The 13,585-nt window shown below is 45.7% G+C and overlaps 1 protein-coding gene across 1 annotated transcript in view; it reads right to left on the bottom strand.

Annotated features, from left to right (window-relative positions):
* Positions 1–13,585, bottom strand: part of TMEM117 (transmembrane protein 117) — a 325,750-nt gene that overhangs the window by 12,895 nt on the left and 299,270 nt on the right. Inside the window, exon 7 of the mRNA XM_084810666.1 lies at positions 5,535–5,664. Within this exon, the coding sequence (XP_084666792.1) occupies positions 5,535–5,664 (130 nt within the window). The remainder of the gene's footprint in view (positions 1–5,534; positions 5,665–13,585) is intronic.

Here is a 13,585-nt window from a genome sequence, read left to right on the forward strand (position 1 = left end):
CTGACCAAATATCAATTTTGGGCAGTCACACAGCCGGCCCTAAGGGCGTTGGGTTTGGGAGCACTTCATTTTGGCATGCATTCCTTCCAGATTGGGGCCGCTTCCATGCCCATGTCTTTGGGGTTCACATCGAACAAAGTGCAGTCTGTCGGCAGGTGGCGCTCCAAGGCATATCAGGCCTATGTGAGGCCACTGCCGGGCCTTTAAGGGTGTGAGGACACTGGCGTTCACATGCTTGTCTCTTGTTCTTATAGATGGCTGGAGTGCGAGTGAACCAGTGCGGGTGCTCATCTGCGGGCACAGCATGGTTTTCTGGGCTGGTCGGAGGGCCTCCTCCAGTTGCCGATCCCAGCTGGGGTTCAGCCGGCATGCCACCATTCAGTGGTTGGGCAGACGCGGCATGCATTGGGAGGACCTCCTGCCCACGATATTCCAGCAAGGGATAGTGAAGGTTCCCCCGCAGATTCTGGTTCTGCGCTTAGGGGGAACAATTTGGGCCTGCTGAAGGGCAAGGCCCTGATTCTTCAAGGTTGGGAGGATTTGCAGCTGATTCGGCGTTGCTGGCCTGGGATCGCCATCATTTGGTCCAGCCTTCTACCTCGAGTGGCATGGAGGGATGGCTTGGATCCTCGTGCCATGGATAGGGCCCATAAGAAGGTCAACATGGAAATCGGGAACTTTCTAATCAAACAGGGAAATTGGACTATCATCCACCCTGACATTTCTCCTGCCCGGGGGATGCTCTACAGAGCAGACGGTGTTCATCTCACTGACCTAGGCAATGATGTCCTTTTGGATGATCTGCGAAGGGGCATTATGGAGTTTTTACTGCACAGGTGGGGGGGCAAGTAAACAGAGGCTTCTCACCCTCCTGTGGCAGCTCTGGGCAGGCACTCCACTTGGAAAGAGGACAGGTGAGCATTCGTTAGCACCATTTCAGGTGACTGGTAAGGCCCGAGGCTTTCGGCTCTGGGTTTTGTGGCCCCATTCGGGAGATACAGCTTACCTCTGAGGCTGATCCTCCTCACCCACTTGGGTTCCATGGCTCGAGGGGGGGTGACAGGGGAAGGTCTCCAAGCCCAGAACTGGGTATGTCTGCAGGGGGCGATGGTTGATGCCTCGCCCCAGACAACGAATGCCTCACTCGATACCTGTCATGATTGATTTGTTTACCACGTGCCCGCCGGTGCTTCCTTCGCAGATTGTAATATGACAATAAATATGGCCCTGATTTATCCCAAATCTATTTGTGTCATCTCGTCATTTCTCCCCACCATCCATCCGAAAGTGCCCTCACCCCACGCCTGGCTTTCCTGGCTGTGGGGGGGGATGTTGCGGGGGGGACGGGACAGGACAAGGTTGAAGGCCATTGGCTCTTCAAAACTGCAATCCTTCAATGCTCTTTGCATCACTGTTGGGGCAGGGCGAACTGGCTGCTATTTAGGCCGCGTCATCCCCCCGCTTACCTCCTCATTCCTGCTTCTCGAGCTCCCTCTCTCCTGTCCAACAGAGAGTGTCGGTTGTACTGGTCACCCTATTGGGGTCTGAGTAGGAATTTTGGCTCTTAGCCAGATTGGCCGGACTACAGGCTTTTTGCCTACTTCACACTGCAAGTGGGATAGGGAGTAACGTTTGTAAATTGGTATTATCCAATTTGTACTTTCATCCAGTCACATAACTGTATTGGCGGCTCCGGGCAGGCACTCCGCTTGGGAAGAGGACAGGTGAGCATTCGTAGGCACCATTTCAGGTGACTGGTAAGGCCCAAGGCTTTCAGCTCTGGGTTTTGTGGCCCCAGTTGGGAGATATGGCTTACCTTTGAGGCCAACCCTCCCCCACCCACTCGGGTTCTGTAGTTCGAGGGTGGTTGACAGGGGAAGGTCTCCCAGCCCAGAACTGGGTATGTCTGCAGGGGGCAATGGTTGACACCTTGCCCCAAACAACGAATGCCTCACTTGATACCTGTCATGATTGATTTGTTTACCGTGTGCCCGCCGGTGCTTCCTTTGCAGATATGACAATAAATATGGCCCTGTTTTATCCCAAATCTATTTGTGTCATCTCTTCATTTCTCCCCCCCCCCATCTACCCACAAGTTCAGATTCAAGGGGAGAACATCTGGTAAACTAGGCTTTGCTAACCTTCATGAAAGGGGCATATAAAAAGCAATTATTTACCCAAAGAGATTTCTCCTGGAGGGGAATGATCTAACAAAACAGTTCTGTCAGTGTTCAGTGTACTAATTTTCTGCCAATGGTCTGAAAAGCATCACAAACAAAGAAGAAGGGAGCCAAATTACTGGCAACACCAGGATATCGAGTAACAGCAAGTAATGTCCTCCTAAAATGTCTTATAAAGGCAATTTGATTTGGCCTTTGTGCGGCTGTGGTTCTGGGACAATAAAATACTTCAGAGCATGTATGATGTATAAAGCCCATAGGCTAGTCCATGTGTATCATGAGCGGAAGCTGCAGTTTTGGCAAAAGGGAGGTGGGAAACACATGATAAGGACCACTGATAAATTGTGTTGCTATCTGTTGTTCAGTATTTTTCTTTTAATCTGCTAAGCCCTACCCATTTCCCATTGCCAAATGTTCTAATGCATTCATGGTCTGAGAGCACATTTCATAGCTATATCATTAATTTTGCACTGAACTGACTGATAAACAATCACAGATGCTTCATATAAAGAGAGCATCATTTTCAAAGAATCTAAAACACTGTCATCTGAATCATTTCTGGGATTTTTCCTCCCACCTAAACTCTAGATTTGGACAATATTCCCTGCAAGCAACACAAACAGCTTAGAAAGTTCCAAAGTTTATGAACAGAGCACAAAACCTAGCGTTGGTTTAAGAACAGATGGTCCAGGCAAAGCCCACCCAGAGGAAGTTTCTCATGCTGACTTGATGCTCTTTATGATTCTCCTAGAAATGGCACAGGGCTGAGATAAAGCAAGCTCTTGCAACTCTCATGATGTGACATGCATTCAAATAGACTGATTTGTCTAGTAAGTCTAATAAATAGAACTTATTAATTCTGAGCTGGAAGAAAAAATATATTCCACAACCCCTATTCATGTGCCCATTCTCCAATGAAATTATGCTCTTCACAAAAATATCCCCATCCATTTATAACATCTGGGAGAGGGAAAATGCAGTGTACAGGCAGTACCCAACCATGGGCAGTCTGCTTTTAAGCAGCGCTGCAATGAAAATAAAGAAGGCCTTCCAACTGTTGTAATCATTTATCTCTGTCGATGGGATTTCCTTCATATCCAAATGGTCAATCAGCTCCTCCCATTTCCTTTTGATTACGGCTTTTGCCAGGAAATGCTAAATTGTCCTTGCTCTTTCGATCAATAATATGCCATAGCTTGCGCTATCAATTTTCATCAATATTTCATGTAGCCATCTGCTGTTCCAGCTCCTACTACACATGGGGTGGGGGTGGGGTTTGCACGTGATCCCCATCACAAATTCACCCAATGCATAAGGGGGAAGTGGGAGCCCTCCAGATAGCCATGTCCCCTCCATACTGACACACCAGCCAGCCCTCTGTGTGCCACGCTGGCTGGCCATACTCCCTGGCAACTGCATGTTTAGCCTGAATGAGAATGGGCCCTGCTCTATAATGATGTATGCATGTAGGCCTTCTCAGCAGGAAGGGCCCAGAACTCCCTTTTGTGTGTAGGGCCCATTCCAACTGAGGTCAAATACTGGAGGATGTGAATGGCATTAATGCAGAAGGGACATGGCTGGTCACTGTGAACCTCCCTCAGCGCATGAGGAGGGTTCATTTAAACATCTTTCAAGTGGACCTGGAAGCTTTCTTCCACCGCCAATATCTTTCCTTTTTCAAGCGTGAAAATTAGAGATGTTCATCTGGGGATAGGGGAATAATTTTGTTACATATCTGACAGTTTCATTCATTTCATCCCCCCCCCCTTTGTTATTTTCTCATTGATTTTGGTTTTTTGTTTCTATATTGATGACAATGGAGAGCCACCCTGTCTTCCATTGCCTATAACTTTGGAGTTTTCCATCCAAGTGGCATGAAAATTTCAGGTGTTGCACTACTCCCCACAAGCATCAGTTCTGCTGAGCTGTAGACAGACTGGACAAAGGGTCTCCATTTTATAAGCAAGTGACATCTTCCAAGCTTCCCATTGCTCTCAGTGGAGCCCCTTCCTGTATTCTCTTCCTTGTAACTTTGACAGTTTCCATCCAAAGGGCAGGACATTAAGGAGAGTTCTATTACTCCCCAAGGGCATCAGACATGCCAAGGTTACACACACACACACACACACACACACAATTTTATAAGCAATGAAAAAGAGGTGGCTTCTCCTAAGCTTCCCATTACTGTATGCTTCAGTTGGACAGTTTTTGATTTTTGCCACTTTCAGAGCACTCCAAGAGCCCCCCCCCCTTTATATGGACATAGCAGTATGCATCAATTTGCTAAGCAATGCAATACCATGTCTCTGATTCATTACACAAATCCCTCCTATGAGAAATAAATGATAAAAACGAAATGAAAGGCTTTTCAAAATGTTTCTCCCATTTTTTCTATATTTCCGCCGTTTCTCATAGATTCAGCAACTGCCAAGACACAGAACCCCTCTCTGAAGGTGCCATTTGAATCTCAAGGTAAGCTCCCATTGGCGCCATTGGGAGTTAAGCTTCCCCTTTCCCCCACCCCAGTCCTAATGCTGTTCAGACTTCCCCATGCCTCCTATTTACATAGCAAAAAATATGCACATTAATTGCACTCACACTATAAATGTCATACATGTCTAGTTTGGTCCTCAGAATGCCAATTTTTCAGCTCCAAAGCCCTTTGGAAATTCAGATTGTCCTTAATATTAGGAACAGCTTTTTGATCTAGTTGTTAACAGGACATTCTCTTCCTCTTGAATGCCAAGAACCACTACATCTTTAATTCTGCTTCTAGTCAAAGAGCTGATATCTTTCAGGCAGCCTTTCCAAAATGACAAGAAATGGGAAGTCCAGAGCAGATATGACCACAAATCACATGGCAGGTGAATAAATCTGTAATGCTATAACCAGTGGATCTCAAAGACTAACATCTTAGAGGTGTTCTGGAAGGCCTGATCTACATAGAACAGCATATGGTACAACAAAACTAGATTCCTGGATGGTACCATTTCAGACTGCAGGCAAGGGATTACATGACTGAATTGTCTCCCATAAACTGCTCCATCTGCCCCTCCCCTCCCCAACCCATACAAAACTGCAAGTGTGAGAGATGGATTCTAGCCAAGCTGTCAACCTGGCATGCAAATTTTCAGGTTGTATTGAAGTTGTGGACCCTCACCACCACCCCGTGCAATGTGAAATGGTATAGTCCAGGAAAAGTTTTGCCACCTCCTCTGCTGTTTGTGGAGAACTAGCCCAAACTATGCAGAATGAAGTCATTGAGGATTCTGGGCTGTGCCACTTTAGAATAATTAATTATCTATTTTACTCAGACTTAAAATAAAAAAGGGGATGCCAAAGAATGTTACATACCTGTTATATGTATGTGATACTCCTCCTTAAAGATCTTTTTGAAATATGGCAGCCTAAACTGGAAGTGTGCAGCAGGCAAGCCGGGAAGATTTACATCAACATCACCCATAAAATGTGGGAACTCCCAATCCTGGTGAGAGAGAACAGAAAACACTTGAAATATTTAGAGTCCACTTCCCCTTCATGAAAAGTGGTTCAAAAACACCTGACAGAATCAATTCACACATTACATTTCCAGTAGTGATTATTATGGCTAGAGCCCTATGGAAGTGTCTGAACATGTTACATGTGTAGACCTCCTCTAGAAACTCTGCAGTTGCTCTCACAAAGACCTCTGCCTGGGAAATGTGTCATCTACAAGAATGCTAACCACACCAGGGGTACCCACGTGGGCAGATGACTGTAGAGTTTCTAGGAACATAGTCAGACTATTTGTCCATCAAGCTCAGTATTGTCTACACTGACTGGAAGCAGCTTTCCAGGATCCCAGGCAGAGATCTTTCCCATAACTGGTTATCTGATCCTTTTGAACCAGGGATTGAACCTGGGACCCCGGTCATGCCAAGCATGTGCTATGTTTCCTCCTATGTTTGTCAGAGAACCATGCTGGTTCTTTGGCCAGCAAAGGAGCAACCATTATTAACATGGTATTAACATTCAAAGCCCTAAATGGCTTGGGGCTAGGTTACCTGAAGGATTGTCTCCTCCCATATATACCTAACTGAACCCTAAGATCATCTTCAGCAGTCCTTCTTCAGGAGCCCCCACCAAAGGAAGTTAGGTGGTTGGCTGCTTTGAAGAGGGCCTTCTCTGCTGTGGCAACTCGGTTGTGGAAGGAGCTTCCCAGAAAGGCTTGCCTGGTGCCTACCTTGTGCTATTTTCAGCATCAGGTGAAGATCTTTTTATTTTCCCAGGCATTTTAGTTTTTCCATTTCTGTTTTAAATCTGGTCCAGTATTTTAACCTTGGCACTGCTGCTAGGTTCTATTTTGTTTTTATTTTAATTTTTTATACTGTAGTTGCTTATAAAAGAAGTCAATAACTTTAAATTCATCCAGGAGAGGCCATTTCTCTGCTCATGCAACCAGCCAAACAGCAGCATTCTTCTTCTTTGACCAGTGACCCAAGAGCACCTTTGACTGCATCTTAGCTGAATAAGAGCCAAACCTTTAGCACAGAATTGACATGGTCACATTGTTATCATCAATTGTTATATGAGCAGGGGAAAAGAAGAAAGAAATTGGGCCCCTGCTGAGCTTCATTACAAACCATAATCAGAAATTGATTCTTTTCATTTCCAGTAGTCTTTGCTGCCATAATTAAACTGTCAGATCATGGATAGATAATTTAGCAAGTAAGCACCTGGCCACAGCACAGACGGGCAAGCAGAGCTACTGCCGAAGGCAAAAGAGGTTCATTGTCAGTAGTACAGAGAGAGGCTGTACTTCTAAGATCGCACCCCCATGCATTTGATTGGTTTCTTTTGATTCACCCTCAAATATTGTCTCCCATGAAGATCACGGCAATTCAGTTTTGTATTTTACATCCTAGGCAGTGCAGTGAGGCCCCACTCAAACCACTAGACTATGCTAACCATTTTGATGGCTCCAGAAGGGGCTGCAGAACCCCTGAAGGATCAGGTGTGCTGTACAGTCTGAGGTGCTATTGCACTTGGCTTTGCTCCTGGATGTACAAGGTTGTGGCTGTGAATAGCAGCACATTTGACTAACTTTATTTGGTACCACAACTCAACCTCTTCTGGAAGATTGGGATTTGGCCACTCAGTTGAGTGGCGGGGGGGGGGGGAGTTCTGCCCAAGTCTCCCTTGTCTTAGTTCAACACTCTATCTGCTACATCAGACTGGGCCACTGAAATGCAACGCACCTACTATATATTTTAACAATCTAAGAATGAAAATATGTACAATATGTCAAGAATGGGATAGTGAAGAAGGAAACTTTAACAGGAATGTTTATATGGCCACTGTGAGCTCCAAATAATGAATTTTATAAGGAAAAGGTAGGCTTGATTAAGTATGGAACAAACATAAGCAATACAGTACTGGATTATGCCAAGCTCTAGCTAGCTAAGCACTTAGCTTCTAACAGTGGTCATCACTGTCAAAGAATGATCACAAGCAGGGCAAGGCTGTGAATGCCACATTACATGATAATCAGAGACGTATAGGATTTGAGCATGGAGGCACCATTCCTACTTAATATGGCTAAGAGGCATTAATAGATCCAACTTCCATAGCAAGATACAGCATCTTTATGTGTGTGTCCTCATTGCCCAGATGCTAGGATGCATCCTAGGAATGTTCCATACAGTGCAGGAGTATGGTAGCCAACCTACATATTACCCTGGCTATGTCTAATGTAGTAGTTTTGTCTTTCTTCCCCTTTTTTTCCAGTTTGGGGAGCAGGTCTGACTTTTATTGGGAACTCCCTTGCAGGGAGGGGAGGTTTAACACTTCCCTTCCCAGCCATGATTTTACCAGTAATCCTCCTCCTGTAGCAGCTATAAGGCTTAGAAAATAAGCCCCACTGGCACTAATAGGAGCTCTTTTCCCCCCCAGGTGCTGCTAGCTATGTCTTTCATGTAACATGTAGTTTGGCTCTGAGAAACAATGGATATTTACCTGCACCAGGACTAGTGAACCTTATGTATGTATCCCCTGTGGCTCCTTCAGATGTCTTTGTGCACTTATACATTTTTCCTCCTATTTGCTTCCTCAAAGGATTGTGTCATACCTTCCCCTCCTCTTTTCCTGTAATTTGTGATTGGTTTTGGTTTGTTCCTACTTCCGATCTGTCAGCAGTGCACATCTCGACATCCCTTGAGACTGTTACGTTCTGTAATGTCCTGTGGAGGTTTTGCTAGTAGAATGGCAGCTCTGACATGAACTCCTGCAATCCTGGAGCCACCTCGTTGAGTTGTGAGAGTTTGACACACAAGCCACTTTAATGTTTGTGCTGCACAAAATATTATTTTTACTCCCTTTTTTTTTTTCCTGGTGAAGACTTAATTTGTCTTATTTCTTAATGGACTGGTGGTACCATCTCAATCTCCCATAAGGGCAATAAATAAGTAAAAAAATAAATTGGTGGCTGGATGTTCCAATTTTTGCACCCGGTGGTTGTGGGGGGAGGGAAAGCAGTGGTTGGATGCACTACATCTTGCTTAATTCTCTCTCTCTCTCTCTCTCTCTCTCTCTCTCACACACACACACACACACACACACACACACCAAGGTGAACAAAGGCTTCAAAGAAAAGGCGGCTGAAGCCCAGAAGACAGTCATTCCACTCATCTCTGCAAAGCAGTAAAAAAAAGAGTCCTTTCAATGTGAAACTGACAAAGAGTTTCTCTGTCACATACACAACCTATAGCGAAGAGGATTCTCTTGACTCTACTGGAGAGGTTTCAGTTCCTTACCCTCCACCCTGCAATATTCAGAGCTAGGACTACTAATGTGCCAGACCTTGCTTAAGCTCCAGGAACTGGATGCAAAGGCTGCAAAGAGAAGGGGACTGAACTGACAAGACTTTCATTCCTCACCTCTGCAGCAAATCCACACTATAGAAATGAAACTGACATCCCCCTTATCTGTGGAAGTGACTTCCCTCTCCTGCACAGGTGAGACTTGTCAGTTTCACCTCTGTGGTCTTTGCAGCTTTTGTGCCAGATGAAGGAAGATACTACTCATTATCTACTCTGCAGTGGCATCAACAACTGTGGGGAACATCAGCAACAGACTCACTATTGGCATTATTTTTGGCATGGAGAAGATATGCAGAAACAAATATCATAGTATGCACAGAACAAATGCCAAATGATACAGACGGATTTGATGTCTACCACAAATCTTGTCACAGAGGGTATCACGGAGGGTCAGACAGGGATCTGTGGATAACGCAACATTAAAAAAAATCACAGGTGGACAAACATTTACACATGAGAAGCATGAGTACTCCTGAATAGATCTGGCCGGGAGGGTTCCATCATCCTGCTTGATATGGAACTCTCTCCAGATGACATATCTGGTGCAGTCCTTCATCAGCTATGGATATTTAAGCTGGGAAGCCAGAGACTACTAGTGGCTCTCTAATCATGAATAAACACTCTCTCGAAACAGAGGCCTTCTCAGCCAGAAGATCTTGATGGCTTGAGCAGATCTGCCAGCTGGAAAAGGCTCTTTTTCAAGCAGCAGATAAGAGATCTCCCTGCCATCAGATCTGATGCTCCCACAATGTCACATGACATCACAGGGAACTGAAGTTCCTCTTTAAAGATGGGAGAAAGAAGAGGAGGAATTGACCATAGTCCAATCTTTCCCATACTTGTATAAACTGATATTTAATTAACCAAGTGTTAGACATTATAGGCAACTAGGTGAGCATAACATTCCAAATGGCCCTTTTAGCAGAAAAAAGCAACTTTAAGAAAGGTGATATGAAGCAGAATAGTAGCAGGGAGGAAGTGCTTAACTAGATAGCATCCACTGGCACTATTCCAATTCTGTCACTCTTACTCCACCCCAAGCTGATTTTCCCCTCAGTGGAGTTCCAAACACATTTGTCCCTTGCAACATCCATTTGGAGCTGTGAGACAGGAAAATCAGCTGGGGGAAGTAGGGAAGCAGCAGGTTAACATTCTCTTCCTTTTTTTCTCTGCTTCATGTTCCGTCTCCTGCAGTTTTTTCTTGGGGTGGGGGGAAAGGGCTGTTGGGAAATAATTACATGTGGTGTATGTAAGCTCTAGTTCTGCCCACACTCTGGTTTTGAGGGTGCAGAGACTAGGGAAAACCCATGGTTTTTAGAGTCCTCTCCAAGATATTTTAAAATTGAAGTTTAAGCTGATTTGAACAAAAGAGAAAAGATATATTAGGGGGAGGGGAGGAGAAATTCAAGTCAGCTATGACCAGTTTCATTTTTATATGTTGGTCAATATGGGTAGTGCTATGTCCACTCTGCTCTGAACAAGAAAGGAGAGGAACTGAGCAATTGCTATTAGAACAGAACAAGATTAGCACCAGCAAGCCACCTCTCCTATAAAAAAGATATTAAAATGCCAGAATACAAATCAAAATATGCAGGGTAATGAAGATACATCATATAATAAGTATTTAAAATTCAACCCTGATTTATTTAATACAGAAATGCATCATACAAGACATGTAATGATTAATGACTTAGAAAAGTGCCTTTCTTTTTTGAGTCTGTTCAACATCTGTATAACTGACATTTAAAAAAATAATAATAATATCTACATCACTGTCAGAAATTATTCCCATTATCACCCTGAGGTTCACTTACAGATTCAACCCTCACAAATGTAGGTCCCTTCAAGTCAAATTACAGGCAGGTCTGATAGCCATCCCTTTACACCAGCAGTATTATTACCCCACACCCTTTGGTTTTCACTGTGTGATAACTATGTACATGGCAAAGGTTAATCACTCTATCAAACTGTCACGTGTTCTTGAATATTTCAGTGAGTAATCATGTCAACTTTTGTTGAACCATATGCCCATTCTTTAGGTTAGAGACCATGCTGTGCAATGCCTGGTACTGCATTAGCTACTGGACAATGAATTTCTAAACCACCTTGCACATAAGCTACTGTAATTGTAAAAATAAATGCGCACAGCCACACCAAACATCCACATTTGTCCCTTTTAAAACAAGCACAGGAAGTGCTCATTCTAATTCATCACTAATAAAAGTATCCTGTTGATTCAGTCTTGGTAGTTGAAAGGCAACAGGAGCTAGAGATCACAATTCAGACTTACAGCACTATCCTATGCATGTCCAGTCAGAAAGAAAATGTCACTCACTCTTATGTACGTGTGCATAGGATTTGAGCCTTATGCTGCAATCGTATATCCGCTTACCTGGGAGGAAGCCCCATTGAGCTTAATGGGACTTACTTCTGAGTAGACATGTATAGGATTGTATTGTTCATCTATTTGTAAGTTCTACATTGGGGTGGGCAAGACATGGCCCACAGCCCAGATGTAGCCCCCACTGCACCACCAAATGCAAAGCAAATTTTTAAAAATATATATATATTTTAAGGACAAAATGGCACCCACAGTGCTACAGAGTACAAAGGTCAAATTAAGCTTTTTGCAGCTCTGTAGCTGTTTTAGCTCTGTTTTAGTGTTCCATGAACTTGCAAACTGCTGATTTTTTGGATCTGTAAAAAAAAAAAAAAGAGATGAGTGTGTCCTGTGAAGGGGTGTCTGGGGGCAAAACTGGCCCCTGTACCCCCGGCAGTTGCCCACCTCTGTACTATATAAATAAGAAGAAAAAGACAGCTTTCCTTGGAAGAGAGAGGAGGACCCCAACCAAGAACAACTGCAAAGTGAAAGGAGAGGGAATCTGCTGCTTGCTGCAACCTCTGCTTCTGCCTCTGGGACTCCTGATCCACCACATCTCTGTGAGTGCTGCCTCTTCGCAGGATTAAGGCCCTGACTCAGCAGCTTCTCCCAGGACTGCCACACCCTCCCAGCCCAATTGTGTCATCTTTCTGGGCTGGGGGCATAAAAGCTAGGCTCCTGCAGGGGTGGGATGGCCACTGAAGGGGTGACACCAAAGGGGTTCATCCCTCTGGGGGAGCCACTTTGGGGGAACATGAGGGCAAGGGCCCTGCCCTTTGTCAACAGAGGGATGGGGGGGGGTGTTGGTTACACATCTATCTTCTGAGGGATATGCTTCAAAGAAAGAAGAGGAGATGAAGGGACGATGAAGGGACACAGGGAGCAGCCATCACAACTATACAGGGCAGAGGGAGATATGGTGGGGGGTGACAGTTGCGTGTTCAGGGGAGCGGAGACCATAACAAGGTCCTGGTTGTCCTCAAGTGGACCCCCAATACAAATAACCTGGATAGCCTTGGCAGCAGTCCCTCTGGGTTGAAAATACTGTTGGTGAATGCCAGGTCGGTGAATGGTAAGACAGCTGCCATCCAGGACTTGATCCTAGATGAGCATGCCGACCTGGCATGTATTTAGGGATGGTGGAGAATTCTGCCACAGACTCCAATGAGGCCGGATTCTAAGAATCCAGCCCCTGGAGTCTGCGGCAGAACGGAAGACTCACCTCCACCCCCCAGGGGAATTCACGCCAGCCAGATCCTACCTGCTGCTGGTCGTCCGCTGCTGCCTGTCTTCGGACGCAAATGGCATCCAGCGTAGTGGATGCCATTTGCATCCCTGCCTTTTGCTGTTATAGGCTACGTAAATCTATGTAAATTTACGTAGCCTATCATGGCAAAAGGCAGGGACACAAATGGCATCCGCTACGCCGGACACCATTTGCATGGCAGCAGCTGGAAGCCCGGCTGCGGACAGGCCCAGCTGGCGGCTCCGCAGACTCGCCGCAGAGCGGAGCCAGCCGGGGAGAATTCCGGGGGGAGGGATGGATTGCCTCCCCCCCACGGAACCCCCAGTGGACTGATGAGTGTGTTTTGTACACCCCTACAAGAGACCTGGTTGGATGAAGCTGGGGGTGTTAATCTATCTCAGCATTGTTCCCCGGGGTTTTCTGTAGAACAGCAAGCTAGACCTGGGGGGCGGGGGGACGGAGTTGCAGTGGTCTATCATGAAACTATCCCCCTCACCAGGTGCCCTGGCCCACAGTCTACTGGGTTGGAGTGTGTATACTTAAAAGTAGGTGCTCATGGCAGCATAGGGATTCTGTTGGTGTACTGCCCACCCCGCTGCCCAGTCTTCCTTCCTGAGCTAGCTGGGGTGATCTTGGCGGCAGTGATGGAGTCCCCTTGGCTTGTTCTGCTGGGAGACTTCAACATCCATGCTGAGGCTGGGCTCAGGACTTCATGTCCTCCATGACGACCATGGGTCTGTCCCAAGTGGTTTCTGGCCCCCCTCATACAGCAGGTCACACTCTAGACCTAGTTTTCTATGCTGAGCAGGATGATGGTGACCTGGGCATGGAGGAACTTTCTGTTGTTCTGTTGTCATGGACAGATCACTACCTGGTGGGGTTTAGACTCACTGGAACTCAGTGCCTCTGCAGGGGTGGGGGA

Source organism: Heloderma suspectum, chromosome 7, assembly GCF_057233095.1.
Source record: "Heloderma suspectum isolate Gila_16-S chromosome 7, 16-S_ref, whole genome shotgun sequence".
Lineage (NCBI taxonomy): Eukaryota > Metazoa > Chordata > Lepidosauria > Squamata > Helodermatidae > Heloderma > Heloderma suspectum.